Source organism: Centruroides vittatus, unplaced genomic scaffold (assembly GCF_030686945.1).
Source record: "Centruroides vittatus isolate TY-2023 unplaced genomic scaffold, ASM3068694v2 contig_426, whole genome shotgun sequence".
In the NCBI taxonomy this organism is placed as follows: domain Eukaryota; kingdom Metazoa; phylum Arthropoda; class Arachnida; order Scorpiones; family Buthidae; genus Centruroides; species Centruroides vittatus.
In genome coordinates this window covers 1,077,417-1,095,985 of record NW_027122232.1, presented here as the reverse complement: position 1 = coordinate 1,095,985, position 18,569 = coordinate 1,077,417, and the positions used below count along the sequence as shown (strand labels likewise).

General features: G+C 33.0%; 2 protein-coding genes across 2 annotated transcripts in view; both read left to right on the top strand.

Moving 5' to 3' along the window:
- The window catches only part of LOC136976879 (focal adhesion kinase 1-like), a 128,436-nt gene extending 125,390 nt beyond the window's left edge, over positions 1-3,046 (top strand). Inside the window, 3 exon segments of the mRNA XM_067272250.1 lie at positions 194-337; positions 414-494; positions 575-3,046. Coding sequence (XP_067128351.1) covers positions 194-337; positions 414-494; positions 575-976 — 627 coding nt within the window. The 3' untranslated portion in view covers positions 977-3,046.
- Positions 3,047-9,192: 6,146 nt separating this feature from the next.
- Positions 9,193-10,903, top strand: LOC136976875 (BTB/POZ domain-containing protein 6-like). Its single transcript, XM_067272245.1, has 2 exons — positions 9,193-9,595; positions 9,671-10,903. The coding sequence occupies exons 1-2, from the start codon at positions 9,351-9,353 to the stop codon at positions 10,779-10,781; spliced, it is 1,356 nt and encodes a 451-aa protein (XP_067128346.1). The 5' UTR covers positions 9,193-9,350; the 3' UTR covers positions 10,782-10,903.
- The last annotated feature ends 7,666 nt before the right edge of the window (positions 10,904-18,569 follow it).

Here is an 18,569-nt window from a genome sequence, read left to right as displayed (position 1 = left end):
AGCTGAAAATACATATTAACAAAAGAAGGGAATATTAAAATCATTCATATTATTACATAAACATGAAAATTAGAATTATAATTATTCATTTAATTAATGTATTTGTATATTGAAAAATACCATCTAAAAAACAAAAAGTTTTAATACATTTTTTTAATGATAATGCCATTGTGCTTTATTTAAATTATTTCAGATTTTGGATCCAGCTCCAACAGCTGACATAGACAGGTCAAACGATCCTGTATATGAATGTACTACAAATGTGGTCAGAGCAATTATGCATTTGTCTCAGGGAGTGCAACAGAGTCGTCACACTGAATATTTGGATCTAGTCAAAGTAAATTGATGTTATTTTACAAATACGATATTTGAAAGTATTAAATAACTAATAAATTAAAATTATATTTAAACAGCAAGTAGGATTAGAATTACGGGGACTATTGGGTAGTGTTGATCAACTTGTCACAAATTTTCCACCTGATACACATCGAGAAGTAAGCAAAAATCAAATAGCCATAGTTTTATATTTTTAGTTATAAATTTTATCAGCTACTTTAATTTACTTTATTTACAGATTGAAATGGCTCATAAAGTCTTAAGCAAAGATATGGCTAATTTAGTACAGGCAATGAAATTAGCTCAGAGATATTCTAGAACAACTTTAGATGCAGAATATAGGAAGGGTATGCTTTCTGCTGCTCACATTTTAGCTATGGATGCCAAGAATTTATTGGATGCTGTAGATTCCGTACGTGTTCAAATTCGACCCGTTGTAAAAGATGAAGATGGAACTCCTGATGGAATACCAGAAATTGCCTCTGCCTGTCAGGAAGAGGAGCAAGTGATTATATCTGATGGAGTGAAAGAGAAACTTCAACATTCTCCTACAGAAATTAATAGTACTACAGTTAATCATGAAGTGGATTCAAAGACATCAATTCCTCAAATGACGGGTGTGAACTGTGATGTCACCTGAATTATATTTTTTCTTTAATTTTGACAAGAAAGATCGGGCCGAGAGAAAATGGGACGGAGCGACCAATTTAAATCTCCAATGTACAGCAATTAGCACCCTTTATCTTTAAATGGTTCCGTCGTTTCATGGTCAACATCCTGTATATTGTAGGTAGAAACTAGTCAGTTTTCTTTCACTCTTACATTTTTCCTAAATTTTGTTGCCGAACAGTCAATTACTAATAAAAACAACACTCCATTTATAATTGGTGCTGGTAAGTGCTGTTAAATAAGATAGAATAAAATGGAAGAACATGCAGTGTACTTTTTGTCCAAAGATGCTATTGGTAACAATAAACAACAAAATAATAAAAGAACTGTTGTTTCTAAATAATAAAAAAAATTATATATATATATATATATATATTACTTTAATGTAATTTTATATGGAATTTAAATGATAAATTTTATGTTCCAAATGACATTCTTCCTATAAAATTTCACACACATCTTTAAGAAATATTAATATTTTTTCTTTAAATGTTTTAAATTAATTTTAATATGTAATTTGCTCTTTACAAATTAAGCTAAATACATAAATTTTTCAAAATATTGGCAAAAGTCAATTGTAATAATTTATTTTAAATGAGTATAGTTCCTTTGTTGTGTGTGTTACATATATGTCTGTGTGTATTATATTATATGCATGCATACATACATACATACATATATATAAAATTGTTTTTTTATAAGCATACATTTAGAACTTAATGTATTTGATGAAAAACAAAAAAGAAACAGTACAAAGCTTATTCATATACATATATATAGGCCTACGTAAAGAAGCAATTTAACTATTAAAGCGAAAGGTTCTTTAAAATATACTTTTATTGGTTATTCTTATTAAATTACATTTTATATTTGTTTTCTTTTATCTTCTTATAATGAATTCTAAATTTTTAATAAATTTAGAATTTAACAAAAAGGAAAACAAAAATCAGTATAAGTATTCTAAAAATATGTTAAAGGAAGAAATTATGAAATAGTGAAAAGAAGAGAGTAAAGGAAAGTTTGTAATTTTAATAATTCAATAATTGTAATCATGATTAGTTTTAAAATGGAAATCAAAATAAAAAACATTATTGGCGATTGTGTAGACAATTGAACTTAACTTCAAAACCTATGTTATATACAAAAATTATCAAAAAATATAACCACTACATTTTAGGATAAATTTGATACAATATGTGGAAACATCTCACATAGAATTTCTACAGTCTTTTGTGGTTTATCATTGCGGATTAGTTTGACCCTTATAAAAACAAAAGTATATAGTTATGTGAATGGAAACGGTTGCTTAATTAGTATTCGATAGGGTCCATATCCAGTGTGATTATGAATCAAACAATGTAATAAGTGATTGTTATAATCTAGGTTTGAAAAGAATGATGTCAGATTGACTTATTCCTTAATTTTGTAAGTTATTTATGTGATGTCTTTTTTTCTGGATTGTTTGCTTCATTTAATTAATAAGAATCTCTTGCACATTTTTAATTATATTTACTACCAAGCCATTGTGTACTATATTTGGACTGGTAATAATTTATTGATATTTAATTTTTAGCTGATTGGTTTAGTTATACATAGATATATGTATAATTATATACACACATATAAATATTTTAGTTGATAAATAGTTAGAGAGTTGCAAAGAAATGTTTTTATAATATTCTGTAAAATAATATTTTGATAACTAGTAACTTTTGTACTGTTTGTAAAGGCTTCTCATACAAATTTTTGAAATGTTTGCTCATGGTATGCCAGTTATTCCTACAGAAAATAATACTTTTTACATTAAATAAATACATTATATATATATATATATTTCTTTGATGTTAATAATAATCTTAATTATTAGTTAAATATTTTTTGTACATATTATATATATATATAGTTTTTAATTTTTTTTTTATACACTATTAGTGTTTTTTGTTAAATGTATGGAAATCAGCTGGCAGCAGTTCTGTTGATGATGTGTCTTGAGTGTTATTGGCCTTATATTACAAAAAATATTACGTTCGGCAGATAAAGAGATATACAGAACTACGAACAAGTTTTATTTTTTGTGAGATATTTCCTAATTTTAATGTTCATTTCAATAAAAATTTGAAAATAATGTAAAGTATACATCGTGTATAATATAATGTCTTTTGTTTCCCTCCTACTTATGAATCTATTAAATAAAACAAATTATACTTCTCCAAATTGGATTTTTATTTTGTACGGTACATGTAGTCAGTAATCTTATAGCTTGCTTTAATTTAAATACAAATTAAACTCAACAACAAAATTTAGAATCTTAAATCAATGTTTAATAAGTTAAAAGCTACAAAATTAAGATTGAATTACATTATATTCAGTAAACTAAAATCAGGTGATATTGAACTCAAAATATTACTCTACAAGTATTAAATAATGAGATTAATGCAATTACAGTATTTTATTTTAAAAATATTAAGTCTTGTCCTCTTTAACATATAGCCTTACCCTGGTATCCAAATTCCTGCTATAACGAATATTGTATTTTTGCACCCGTCACAATATCTGAATTAAAGAATTCCAATATTAAAAATTTATTCAAAACACATCTGTTAAAGTGGGAAATAGACGATGACACTGTTCTTAGCATCTGTTTGTTTAATTGGTTAGGGTTTAGAGAGAGAGTATAAATTTTTCCAGAAATAATGTAAAACATTCCCGTATCAAAATTCTCACGTTGAATTGTTTTCGGGAATGCATTAGATTTAGATAACATCGCTGTACTCCCTACTTGTAGAAATGCAGTAACGTATAAATACATGCCATTGTTTGAAGCAGTGCTGCAGTTCAAGTTATGTCGATGCTTTCAGCAGATTCATTGTTTTCTTTTTCACTTTTGGAAAAATAAAAAATCATCCAGAGCTAATTTGTATAAGTAAGGCTGACGCTCAAGCACTGCGATGTAATTAGCGAGGTTGAGGACGAAATTTTAAACGCGAAAACGTGTACAGTACGTCGGACGTTCAGCGCCGCTTTCCTGTAAGCCTAGAATGGCGTTTGGAATGTCGAGCGTGATTCCACTGACTTTCCAAACGCCATTATCAAACTTCTAGGTCACACATTTTCGCTGGCGTTGCAACTTGGAAACACCTGGTCCTGCAATAAACCAATAAAATTACAGTAGCTTGTTTTTGACTACTTTCGTGAGTTTACCGACATTTTACGTTCCACTTCAGATTATTTACGGAATTTTAGCCACTTATTAAAATGGCAAGCAGTTCCTTTTCTGGGATGAATAAAAGAAAAAACGCGATAATTTTGTTAGAGCTGGCGAGAATATACGAAGAGAAAAATAAGAGAAAACGTTCATGCTGGGTTAAAACTTGGCGAAATGAAAATCAACGGGTTAAACAAGCTTGCTTTCACCAGCTGATGAATGAATTAAGGATTTCGGATGCCGAAGGTTATAGGGGATATATCCGTATGGATGCGAATACTTTCCAAAGTATTTAAAGGAGGATAACACCCATAATAGCTAAAGAAGATACACATCTTCGAAGTTCTATTTCACCCGAAGAACGTCTTTTGTTGACACTTCGTTATTTAGCCACCGGTAAGAATAATACAGGTAGGCCTCCTACAACGCGGTAGATACGTTCCTTGAAAATACCGCGTTGTGGGAAATCGCGTTATAGGAGACACCAACTTAATTTAAAAACTGGGGATTCAGTTCTAAAAAGAGAAGCTGCCTTTTATGGTGTAACATTTTAATCATTTTTTTAAATTTATGTACATAAAAAGCTTAAACTAGTTAAGTAACGCTGTATCAGCGTGTAGTGTGAACGAAGCTGCTCGCGCCTTTATTTTCTAGATTATGAGGGAACAAAGAATCATTCTTTCTCAACAATATATTTGATTTCTATTGGATCATTTAAAGGTACAAATATAAGGTCAGAATAAGCCATTAATTAATTGCTATGCCAACGTCTCACGAAATCCTGTATATCACAACGGGCCTTGGACTTACAGATTGACTCGTAGCTATCTTTATTGTAACTCTTTAAAAATACTGAGTGAGTTTTTTATTGTAACTATTTAAAAATACTTTATTTTTTTCACTCGATTTAATGTAACATAGGTAAGACCGATCGATCGCTGTCTCTTTTTCCCTTGTCTGTTTTGATTTTTGGAAGAGTTAATCCCTGTGATTTATGTTTAGTCATCGAGTATGCTAAGGTAAGGGGAAACTATCTACGAGATCGCAATATAGTGCCATCGTTCGAAGAGCGTATTATGGGGATTATTGGAAACAGATTACCATAGATGAATTCCACTAAAATAAACAGAGGAAGAGTTGCAGGGCAAGCATTAGGAGCATATATAATGTAGCGTATAGTTCCTAGTGAACCATTGACGAGACCTTGCACCCATAAGTTGACTCTCGGCATGATTCTGGCATTAACTGAGAGATTAAAATACTTGGAGAGACCAAGAGCTGAGTCATCTTTGGCCAATAGTGGGGCAATATGTGGAGTGTTTTCAGATGCATCTGAAAACACTCCACATATATATTTCTGTAGGGCAATATCTGGAGTTTTTCAGATGCTATATAAGCAACAGGGTACCCAGTTGACTGCAAGTAGTCTTCGTTGCTTTGTTTAACTTGCTCGTTTGTTGGATATAGCCGTTTGGAACTGATCAAGTTCATCTCTGGATAAATAGGCTCGATTTCTTGTCGTCAGAGTGTTCAGATCTGTATCAGAGAAATCACCCGAAGCTAGATGTTGTAAGACATCTGTGAAGGAACTATCTGCGCTATTTTGTCTATGAGAATTACTAAGTTCAATGAACTTCTCAAAAGAATCAAATGCGAATGTAATGTAACAAGGTAGGGACCTTGTTGGGATATTACATTGTAAAAAACACTCGAGGAGAGAGGAGTATCTTTAACAGGAGGAAGCTGATGAAAATCACCAAACAAATAGACAAAAAATCTACCAAACAGCTCATCTTTCTCGGGGTTTATCTCCCTCAATCTTCTCTCGATCATGTAAAGCATTCTTGCACCAATCATTGACATTTCATCGATGATGATGAATTTGAGCGACTTCATCTCAATCTGGAATCCCTGTGCAGCTTCTCCATTCAGAGATCGAAATTTCGTACTAACGATAGGAAGACGAAGGAGAGAATAGATCGTAAAGCCATCAATATTGATCACTGCTGCTCCACGTTTTAAAAAGAAAACTTTTTTAAACTTATTATTCTATAAAGATTCTTTATATTTGTTGTTGTGTATCCAGTTAACGATAACATTTACCTTTCAAAATTACCGTTTTAATGCTTGTCATATTTTCCGACCATTAGATGACGCTTCTATACGTGCGTGCAGGAAGCGACTAACACTTGACTTCATGCATTTCTTGTCAACAAAATAACTCTAGAATGAGTTGTCCGATCTTGATGAAATTTTCTACGACGACTCACCATCACTCAAGGATGAACTGATTAAAATTTCAACTCTCAAAAATGATCGATAATGAAGGAAAACCCCTATCTCCAGTTCTACAAAAACGGATCATTTTTGAAAATTGAAATTTTAATCAGTTCATTCTTGAGTGATGATGAGTCGTCCAAGAAACTTTCAAGATCGGACAAACCATTCCAGGGTTATTTTGTTGACAAGGAATGCACGAAGTCAAGTATTAGTCGTCACTGCGTTCCGACAATAAAATTCATCATCATATAAAAACAAAAAGTTATGATTTCAAGTCAAAATCAAAAAGAAACATAACATTATGCTCACAAATTCAGACCTCGTCGTCACTTATTATAGTTGTTCGAGAATGTTTGGCTGGCCTTATTTCAAGATCTGAGCTTGTTTCATCAAGTTCCACTGCACTTATGTGATTCGTTGCGATTTTTCTGTTATGTGAAAGATAATTCGTTTCTAAATACCCTAAACCGCGTTGTAAAAGTACCGCGTTGTAAGAAAATTTCCGCGTTTTTCCAACCGCGTTGGAGCGAAAACGCGTTGTAGGAGGCCTACTTGTATATACTGTAGTTTGCATAAAATATAAATTAAATATAATCTTTAAGATTAAAATGGTCATATATAATTTAGGCGAAACGTTTCGTAGTTTGGCATACAATTTAGAGTGGCCCATAGTTCGATATCAGCCATTATCCCAGAAGTTTTGGATGCTATTTATCAGTCTTATAAAAGTGAATATTTGAGGGTAAGTGTTGTTTAGAGGAAAGCTTGAATGATTTAATTCATTTTTAATCGATATACTTTTTCTTTAATATAAGCATTTATTTTATTCAATTGTATATTATTAAAAGTAATCGAACTTTTTAAAATAAATCTAACAATAACTTTTATAAATTCAGATTTGATTTATATTAAATATAGCATTTAAATGTACTGAAACCGAGTTAATACAAATGTTATAATCAAGATATGTTGACAAATATACAACACAAAGTATGCGGTTGCAGTCGCGCCGGTTTTCGAAGGGGGTTTACTAGTTAACGGGGAACAGCCGTCGTGGTTGCAGTCACCTGAGCGGTTGGAAATCGCATGGTGAGACCAGGGCTTAAGATAAAATAACTTTTTTGTAGCTATAACTCAAAGTTTTCTATTATTGAGGTTTGCAATTATCAAACCAAAAAAATGGCAATTGGATTTAATTGCCATTTTTTATTTTATTTCGCAACAACGTAGTGAATAAACGTAATTATAAGGCCACTTTTCCGGTTTTCTATTGAAAGTCGGATGATCATTATTCCATAGCATTCATTGCTGTTCCAGCCGTAGAAAATCTTCCACAGAACTGTGGCTGTTTTTTGAACCTTAGAGCCGCCGCAAACTGGCACTTTGCGAGAGCAGAATGCTAGCAAACGTGCCCTAGCACAACCGATGATGTCAAAGGCTCCGCCCCTCTCTTCTTGCTCACGTGGTTTTTCCTTTGCTAGAGCAGCGATACGAGAGTACTCTCGCTGTTCACAGAATTCAACAACGAGAGCATTATGCTAGCAAGAGCGAGCAGGGGAAAATGGATGACTACATGAACATGCCACACGTCGAAAAAGTAGTAATAGAATTTTATCGATGTACGTAAATTACGTGATTAATACATTCAGTATTGAAAAGAAAATGGTATAAACGTTGTATATTAAAATAGTAAATAGTTATTTATAAATAGGCTTAAGCCTAGTTAGGCTTAACTAGTAGGCATATTTTTCCCACGCTGTTTCAAAGTTCGGAACGAAAACTGACTGATTACAAGTGTAGGTTATAATAAAATCTTTGTTCTATAGCCAATTCACGTCATGTGGACTACGTTACGCGAGCAAACGTTGTGTAGTTTGCGGCCGCTTCGTGCCCGAGTAGCTTATCTAGCAAACATGGCCCAGAGCATCATGGGAAAAAAGGCAGGGCTTGGAAACGCGACCGAGCGTACGCTAGCTCTCGCTTCCTGTAGTTTGCGGCGGCTCTTAGGATTCTACTCGTACACTTCTGTGCAGCTCATGTGGTCGTCTACTTGCTGTATCTGTATGTGCCAATAAATGCCGATTGGTTTTTGTCAAAAATCGGACAACACTACACCACTCTTGTTTCGTGCACTGCTGGAGAAGCGCCGCCTATTTTATTCGGTTCCACAAAACCATCGGTTTTAAAATTTTAACTGTCTCGGTCATTCTGCCGCCTAATTTGAGACTCCAACCTACTAATCTGTGGGATCCGGTATCGAATCCGGGCGGTCGAAAAATCCCAGGAATTTTTCGGGGTTAGTCTATCCCAGATATGTCGGGTTCCTTCCCTCATCATCTGACCTGAAACTTATGACAAGTGTGATTAAAACGGCTCTCTTAGTACTAACATGGCGGGAAGAAAAAGATCTTTTAAAATAAAACTAAATATTTTAAGTCCATCATCTTAAATGGTGAAAATCGGTGAGCAATCATATCAGCAAAAGTGTTTAAAAAATTCTCCTTTAATTATAAAAACTTATTATTTTTTAACAAAAATTCATTTTATCTGGCAATAATTTACATAAAATATTAATTTATATCATGAATATATTATTTTTAAAATTAATTCAAATATTAGTTTCTTTTAAAATTAGAGCAAGAGCGTTATATAATTTGGCACAGATCCCGTTAGTTCGGCCAACTAATGATGTAAAAGGGAGGAATATATACTAAACGGCGAAGGTCAACTTTTTACTGTAGTAAGCGCAACTGTTGGCAAATGATCAAGTGCCCGTTGAATCATTAAAATGTCTACGATTATTAAAACGTAAGTTTATTTAGTACGTGATCTTGCTAATTTCTAAATTGAAATCTTTAAAATGTGGCAGAATGTATTATCCAGTGTTGAGGAAAGAGTGTCTTACATAATGCTTTCTCACGACTTTTCCGATATTTCTCTAATAGTCGGACCTCCTAATTATTGTAAAACGTTTCCTGCTCATAAGCTGATTTTAGCCATGTCTAGTTCTGTTTTCGCTGCTATGTTTTATGGTGCTCTGCCCCAACAAGGGAATGAAGTGGAAATTCCAGATACGGATCCGGATTCGTTCCAGATATTTATCCGGTATTTATTCCCATTCTTTATCATTAGAACGATTCTACGATCTTATAGTTATCATTAGTATCGCTGTATTTTCAGTTTCATATATACAGATCAATTGGATTTACAAGATACGGACCAAGCCATCGCAGTTTATTGGTTAGCCGAAAAATACATGGTTACCAAGTTGAAAACAATGTGCTGTAAGTATTTATCCGATCATCTACTTCCCGAAAACGCCTGTCAATTCTACGAATTAGCCAAACTGGGAAATTGTCATTCTTTGATGTTTCGAGCATGCAGATACATTGTTCTAAACGCGCAATCCGTCGTCGAATCCGCATCATTTGAAAATATTAATAGAGAAACGTTACAATGGATAATCGGTCGTAAATGGCTTAATGTAGCTGAGGAATCCTCGCTATTTCAAGCATCGGTGTTATGGGCAAAGGCCGAATGTAACAGAAAAGAAATTCCCGATTCGTTAGAGAACCAAAGAGCCGCGCTGGAACCGGTTATATCCGGTTTTCGTTTTTTGTCTATGACTAGTGCAGAATTTGTCAACAGAGTAGTACCCTCGGGAATCTTAACACAAGAAGAATCATTGTGTTTGCTGGAACATCTAGTAGAACCCAGATCGGTAATACTACCCGATTATTTCAATAAATGTAACAAACTGAGAAATCAACCGTTGTTACAGAGTAGCCCGGAATCTTCTTGCATACTCACCTGCGACGAGAGCATCTGCCCAATTAAATCGGAGGCCAGAATGCTTTCTACCTTCACTATCACAGGTCGGTCCGTTTATATTGTAGGAATCGATTTCTATCTTTCCGATAAAAATTTCAATCGCGTAATGAAATGTAAACCTTTTGATCCAGTTTATCAGTTATCGGTGAATTCCTTATTAACTGTTATTAATCGTTCTACCGGATGCATTTACGCCTACCATTCCACTAGTTTATCGACTGATCAATATGGAAATGCTAGATTCGATTTTGGAGATCCTCTCTTCTTAAATTCGGGAGAAACGTGTCAGATAATTCTGGACATAGAAAGAAGCGATCGCCCTTTATTTTGGTGCAATGGGAAACACACCAGTGAAACAGAATTTCAAGACGGCGTTACTTTCTGTTTTCGAGAGTCTTTAAAGTCGGAATGTTCTACACATTCGCATATTCATAAAATATTGTTTTGGATCATTGACTGATGTTACGTAAATTCCGAGATATTTACCCAGAAGAAAATATTCGTGATGCGTTTTATTTTATACAAAAACATTAATTTATAATAACCAACAGGTCTTAAATAAACTAATTTTTAAAAATACAAGTATGTGTTCAGTTATTCGACTAATCGAACGTTCGAATTCAACGATACACATTGAGATATTGGAACAACACTGCATTAAAAATTATTATCTGATGAAAATATTCAGCTGTGTATTCTTTAAAATCGTACAAAGGGGATGGATTGTGGTAATCAAGCTAGTTGCAAATTATAATTTCGTGAATGAATTGCTTTTTCGATTCACTTATACGTTGAAAAAGTATCTTAAATATTTAAAAAATGATTTGTAACTACATTTAAATTTTTATCAATTCGAAAGAATTAAAGTTTAATATGATTAAATTGACTTGTTCCAATAACAGATGATCTTTGATTTTTTTTTTCTTTTTATATTTTCCGCCAGTGGACAGTAAGAAGGTTTTTTCAGGCACATTGTGGGCATAGTGTAAGCGACAAGTAGTTTCTTATGAGGTGACATTCTGTCCTTTAAGTTAATCTGCGCACTTTGTGAGACTTTGTAGCAGACGCTAGAATTGACAGAACGGTTTAGAAACGTTTCCAAACTGCACATTCCTAGTTTTATAAACTATGGGACGAAATAAATATTGAGGTTATAAAATATGGGGATTTTTGTGATTTTATTCAAAAAGTGAAAGCATTTTTATAGAAGAATTTGAAACAAACACATGCCAGGTCTACTTCAGAATATTAGAGAAAACAAATCATTCAGTTTTGATGCCGGTATCTTGCGATATATTATCCAAATATCTTGTGCCTCTGTTTTTGCGTACAAGCATCTTTTATAGTTTGAAATTTATAAACAGAGAGATGATGTATGTATACATTCACTAGTGAATATCTACATACGTCGCACCTTCTACTTACACTAACATAAACAGTCTTTCCAAAAAATTTAGAATATTCAGTAGCTTTGTATTTTAATAATTAACTGTTCATAAAGTAATTTCATTGAGAAAACTCATTATGACTAACAATATTCTAAATGTTTGTATATACTTGTTACATTTTTTGGAGGCTCGTACATTTATAAACCTGTCCAATTATCTGTAATTGTTCTTTGTATATTCTGATTATTGATGAAATGTAAACAACATCCATATTCCGAGTTGTAACTTTCACTGCTTCAGAGCAAGATTCAAGCAGATTTTTTTCTTTTAATATTGGTAAAATATGTATAAATGTGTTTGACTTATGAAGTATATGTTATAAATTATCAACTAAGAGTTATGAGTTGTTAGGAAGAGGGAATGTTTCGGAACAATATAGTATCGTTAATTATCATATCTCAAAAACGGTTAACAAAACACTTCAGATAAAACCAGTTCTTCGAAAACAAATTCTTCAAATTAATAAATTCAAAATATTACGGTTTTGATGTATATATGTTACAGTCAAAACCCGTTTTTAGTTAGAACGCGTTTAACTAGTTGAAACTAGTTTATACTGGACTTTGTTAAAACTCGTTTTGTCTAGTTCAAACTAGTTTTAACACAAATTCATTTTTGACTAGCAGTAAATTCTAGTTTTAACTAGACAAAACCCATTTTGTCTAGTTAATTTACTGCTGTACATGTTTTGATTTTAGATAAAACTAGTCTTAAATTTTAACATTAGTTAAAACTAATTTTAGCTACATAAATATGTTTGGGGAAAATAAATAGTTATGTATAGTGATTCGGGGGAAGATGCCTAACATTTTGCTTATGAAATTATAGTGATAATTTGCGTTTTGGAGGCCTCTAACGAAAATATCATATTCTTGAGCATGTTTTTCAAATAAAACATTGGAGTATATGAAAAATAATTGTATATTGTGTTTGCAATGACGACATTTTTACTGTCTGGCATTTTAGGCATCTCACCCCAAGTATCCGGGTGAGATGCCAAATGCCATTAGGGTAAGATAAATATAATTGCATAAAATTAATTTCCAAATATCTTAACCAAATTTAATTTATTGCATATGTAGTACAAAGTACTTCATAGTAAGTATAACAGCACAGTATAAGTATTATGAAGTTTCCGCTTGTTCTAACGTGCTCTATAGCTAGCTGAAAGCTTTTTTCAGTCCTAAAACCTTTTTGAGAAGTCCTTATATAATTTCTATGCATATCCTGCAATAAAACGAGAAAACAAAAATTTATTAAAAAGAGGCATATTGGAATTCAATTAACAAAAAATAGGCACGTTACCCCAAGAAAAATGTGGCATCTTTCCCATTTGTCGGGGTAAGATGCGTGGAGTCACGTGTTCTAGCATGTCCGATCGGGATCGGCGGTAGCTCACAATGGAAACTTTAGAACCTTAACTCACACAGAATTTATTAAAAATTGCGAAAAACAATTAATATTTTAACTTTTAGTTTTAAAATGATTCTAGAAACATTTCACAACAAAAACTTCGTTCCTATCTTGCTTTTATTATTCTCAGATGTGAGGCCCGGAAATAGCCCCCCAAAAGGGATATGTACAAGTTTGTTAAGACAAACCGCAAGATGATAACTTTTATAAGTGTCGAGTCGGCGACACCGGACTTTGATGTCGACGCTCATAAAGAGTAACGGGAAAAACAAAATTTTAGGTAAAGAAAATTTAGAAAGAAAAATATTAAAAATTTAAGACGCAGTTTAGAAAGCAAAACGAAACTAGAAAGAAAAAAAATATCAAAATGAGCGTAGGTGTCATAGTCAACAATTAAACGCGATCATAGTCTAAAAGACGGTGTCGGATAAACCTTCTCTTGTCGACCTTTCCTGCGACCTAACGAAGCTCCATTTACACCTGGAAACAGGTGGGATACCAATTGGGAAGCGAGGAGGAGAAGAGTTAGCCAATTAGCGATGATTCGATCCCGAGAAAATTATAAAGCCTCCGATGTCAAGGACAGAAGAGCTTCCTCTAGACTACCTGTTGTGTTCATTTACCTCCAATAGTGGTGTTTCCGTTCATCTTGGGTGCACTGTCTCTTCAGAATTTCGAACTTTTAACTCGACGTTTCTACGGGGCCCCTCCAGCGTAGGACCAGACCGAAACCGAAAACAACCTAAAGCTCTGAACTCAAGGACCATTGCTAAATTTATGTAAGCATTTTCGACTAAAATAAACGGTTTCTATGTGAAACGCTTGTTTTTCTGCCTCCTCAAAACCGCCACCCACATGCGTATAGTCCTTAGCCATCCCGACGGTTGGGAATAAAAACTCCCCCCATTTCGGCGAACTTACACAGATGTAGAAAACGGTAGCCAACTACAGGTTTCCGCACTCAATATTGGCCCAACGATTCATTATACAAACACATGACAATATCTGACGTCACCGTTTGAAAATATCAAAAAGTAGGCATCTTCCCTTGCTTGGCATCTTCCCTTGCTACCATCTTACCCCAAATTACTCTATATGTTGCAGTCAACCAGTTTTTAGTTAGGATGCGTATAAAGACTATACACTATATAAAGACTATATATAAATCTTTGTTCAAACCTGTTTTGTCTAGTTAAAACTAGAATTTACTGCTAGTCAAAAATAAATTTGAGTTAAAATTAGTTTTAACTAGAAAAAACGGGTTTTAACAAAGACATCCGTTCAAAGACATAAAACCCGTTTTTAGTTAGAACGCGTTATGACTAACATACACAGCATGTAACGTGTGTAAGTATGTTAATTACAAAATAATAATGGTTGGAAAACGATTTATATTCCGACCACTTTCTTAAACGATTCTACAAATTTTGATATGTGATATAGACGAAAATATTAAACTACCCGACACCTTTTTGTATCAAAAATTTAATAAAAATTCTATACAATTTTGTAATTGTACACAATAAACTTAATTATAAGCGAGCTTTTTATGTTTAGATCGTTCTTTTAATTCGTTTTTCAAAAAAGAATTATTTAAATTTACTGGGAAGTAAATCAACAGAAAAAATGGTTTTAATAAACAAAACGATAAAAAAATTTTTATTTTATTTTTTGTACGTTATTGAGCTATCGCCCAAATGACCATCGCCCAGTCGACCGGTTTTAATTATTTTGTGGTTTTGTCCCGGGACAAAACCACAAAATTAAAAGCTAAGAATACCACTTTTTGTTAAATTGCAATTTAAATTTTACAAACAATAATTTAACCAAATAAATTGTAAAAATACAACAGTTTTATTTAAAATTATGTTTGCATTCTTTAGACAACAGTTCGAGTGAGAAATAAATTTTGTATTAAAGTGAAGCAACTTATCCTAACATTCAGTATTCTCATCAGCATTTCCCTTGCTGAAAGCTAGGGGCGCTGGCTTCAGGATGACGTTTCGAAGTGCCACATGATCAACAGGACCGGCCTGTAAGTGAAATTACACTTGTCGCTTATACTATGTTGTAGATTTGGCCAAGCCCACAATGAGACGGACCAACCCTCGAAAAATTCCGCTGGTTTTCCGACTCTCGTGTATAGCAGTAGTAGTATATAAAATCTCATGTACAGTATCATACATGAAATTTTATATACTACTACTGCTATACTGATGAGGCCGAAGAAAGAAGGCGAAATGCGTATGGATAAGAGTATGAAAAAAGCACCCAGAGTAAGATAGCAACAAGAAATAATAACGTTTATTTGTTTAATATCTTAATTTCTTACCTCAGAATCGGGTGTCGATTGGGTGTTTTGCTGCGAGACCCTTTTTCTATATTTCATCTTTTAAAATTTTTAGAAATATATTTTTATTCATTTTAGTTACTTAAAGTCGTGCGATGTGCGTTATTATAAACTTATTTATTTTAATTTTAAAGTAACATAACTGATTGCTTTGTTATCAAGGGGGAACTGCAGCACCATAAACACCCTCGCCCTGTATATGCGCTTGTAAATACTCGAGCATTCGGACACCAATAATTTTTGATTTAAGTGATATCAGTAATCATTATGGTATTTATCATTCACACTGAAATATACCGTATTTTATGGCATACTTTTGTTCGAGAACAAGGCTCAAAAATAGCTCCACATCGTATACGTAAAATTGCGATCTCCTTAGTCTAAAGAAATCCCCAAACGGCCTTCGGTAACCTCTACATTTTTATTCAAACTTGAGCTAGGCAATCTTTTAATTGCTAATATGTTTTTCTTTATAAATAATTCCGTTTTAAACTCCTTTTCCCTGATAATAATTAGAAAGCACACTTTTATTTTTTAAACAAGACAAATCACAATTAAAAGTACTGTATTCCGTTGATTATTAATTTCTTTAATAAACGTATTTCTCTTAGTAACAAAATAACAATAGTATATTATTGTTAACTTTTGAAACCTAAACGTATGCTGTTTATTAGTCCTCTGTTTCGTATAGCACGGATTCGCGTAACACTGCACTTTTTCGAAATATAACCACCGTGTTATACGAGGGATAATGTAATTTAGTTAATCTAGATAAATGGTATTTCTATAGTGTGCTTCTTTTTATTAATATTCTGTACTGAATTGGAGGGAGCATCTTTCAAAATAAATCGTTTTTACCTACCTGCGTAAAACACAGTAATTAAGATTGAGAATGCTCGTTTTAAAATTCACTTAAAAATTAAATAAAATCTTTTAAAATGAATATCTTGTGGGTACTAAAGAAACTTTTTATTTGTGCCTAACATGGGTTTGGACAGAACCACAATAGAATGAAAATTCCTGAAGTCTCAACAGTCTTTCAGAGTGGAAACTGACGTTTTTACCTACCGTCGTACTGTACAGTACATTGTATTGCTTCATTCAGAACCATCCGATTTGAAAGAAACCACTTTAAGATATACTTTCGTGTCGTAGGGAATAATGAAAAACATTTTTACTGAGTTTAGAATATTTTTATCAGTCAGTCACTCCACGAACATTTTAAACCCCATAAAAGTTCCATAATACAATCAAATTTTTCGAAATATATACAGGCATACTCTGCCACATGTTCTCGGTTAATGTTTTTCGGTTTTTCTTTTTATGAAACACGCATATGTCTGAATACGTTTTTTAAACAAGACAATCACAATCGCCAATAAAAATGTTTGAATGACGTAAATACAAAATTTGTGTAGAAACAACGATGTGTAGAAAGTGCCTAGAGTTACTCGTATATTCCAAATAGAGCTGGCAGAGAGTCAGAATTGGGTGGATTATGGATATTTTGAAAAACTAGTCGAGTGTCAACAAAATGGGAAATTACTGATGCACAGAGGACATCATAGCGTCATATCAACATCTATAAAAGGAAGCCTACATACACTTTTGTGACGTCATTAATAACAGAAAAATTAGTATGTACAGTACAATATACTTTTTGTGCTAATTTGTCTATATTTTTAATGTATTTATATGATATTCCATAAAAACGAATTTATTTACATGTACAGTACAGCATAAAACTGATGATTTCTCCTTACGTGTCATAGGTTCCCCATCTGGCACGTAACTAATCATTCGACTTATATTGATCACCTATCTTCTTCAATCATCCTTTCGGTTTATCACCTAACTATCCTTTTTTACACTTATTGTAATTAAAGCATATTTGTTTAGTTTCTTTAAAACATTGTTATTCGAAGTCTAAAACTTCGTCATGCGGACCCAAAAAAGGTTCACCATTCCTGGCATAAAACGTCAATACTTACTGTATGTGACCATTAAATTACATATACAGTGTGTAGTAATTGAAAAGCCTACATTTGGGATCATTCAAATATGGCATCTGCACTGGGAAGAGGATGTGTAGAAATTTTGTAACAAATTGTGATAGGGGTGGGGATGTTGGTAGATTGATGATTTGATGTCCTAAAGATTATTTCAAACAAAAAAATTTTAAACATTTTCCTACAGAAAAAAGAGCCAAAAATATAATTTTATATTTTTGGCTCTCCCTTTTCCTGTAGGAGAAGTATCATAATTTTATTCTTTTTTTCCAAAATAAAAAAAAAGATACAAATACGATGAAAAGTATCATGATGAAAGTACAGCACGCCCAGCTTGGTGTCATCGTCGTCATCGCAACTGGACCATTGAATGGCATCTCGTATTGTAAAGTACTATTTTTTTTAGTATCTTAGGAAACAGACTATAATTACGGTCGGTAAAACTTCCGTTAACCTAACGGGTACTTTACGCGGATTCGAGATTAGTTTGCCAGGCCTGGGCTTTTAAGCGTGCACCGAAAAATTAGTAATAACAACGATAAATATCAAGTCAAATCAAAAGTTCAAATATATTTAATTAGCAACTAGAACGTACTACGTACAAATATCAATAATTCCAAACAAAATTTATTAACGAAAATCAACAAGTCAACCCGACAATAAACTTAGCTTAACTTAATAGTAATTCCCCTTTGAAATTCGACAAATCAAATACTTAGCAACTATGAACAAAATCTCTTACTAATTAAACGTCTATCCGTCACCTCACTATACGAAGAAACTATTTCCTCAATCCTTTCGATATCGTCAAATCGTCAATCGAACTCCTCTTTAGCACCTTGGATCGTCCAATTATCAATCTGGACTTCTATCAGAAAATACTTCGCTTTCGAATTAACCTCGCTCTCACAGTCGCCTCGATTTGGAAATCACCTCTCCTTCTTCGGTTAACGTACGGGTTTTATACTGTGAGGTGACGTCACACTTGAGCTGGGTTACTCCTCTTATTTACATACTTAGTTGCTAAC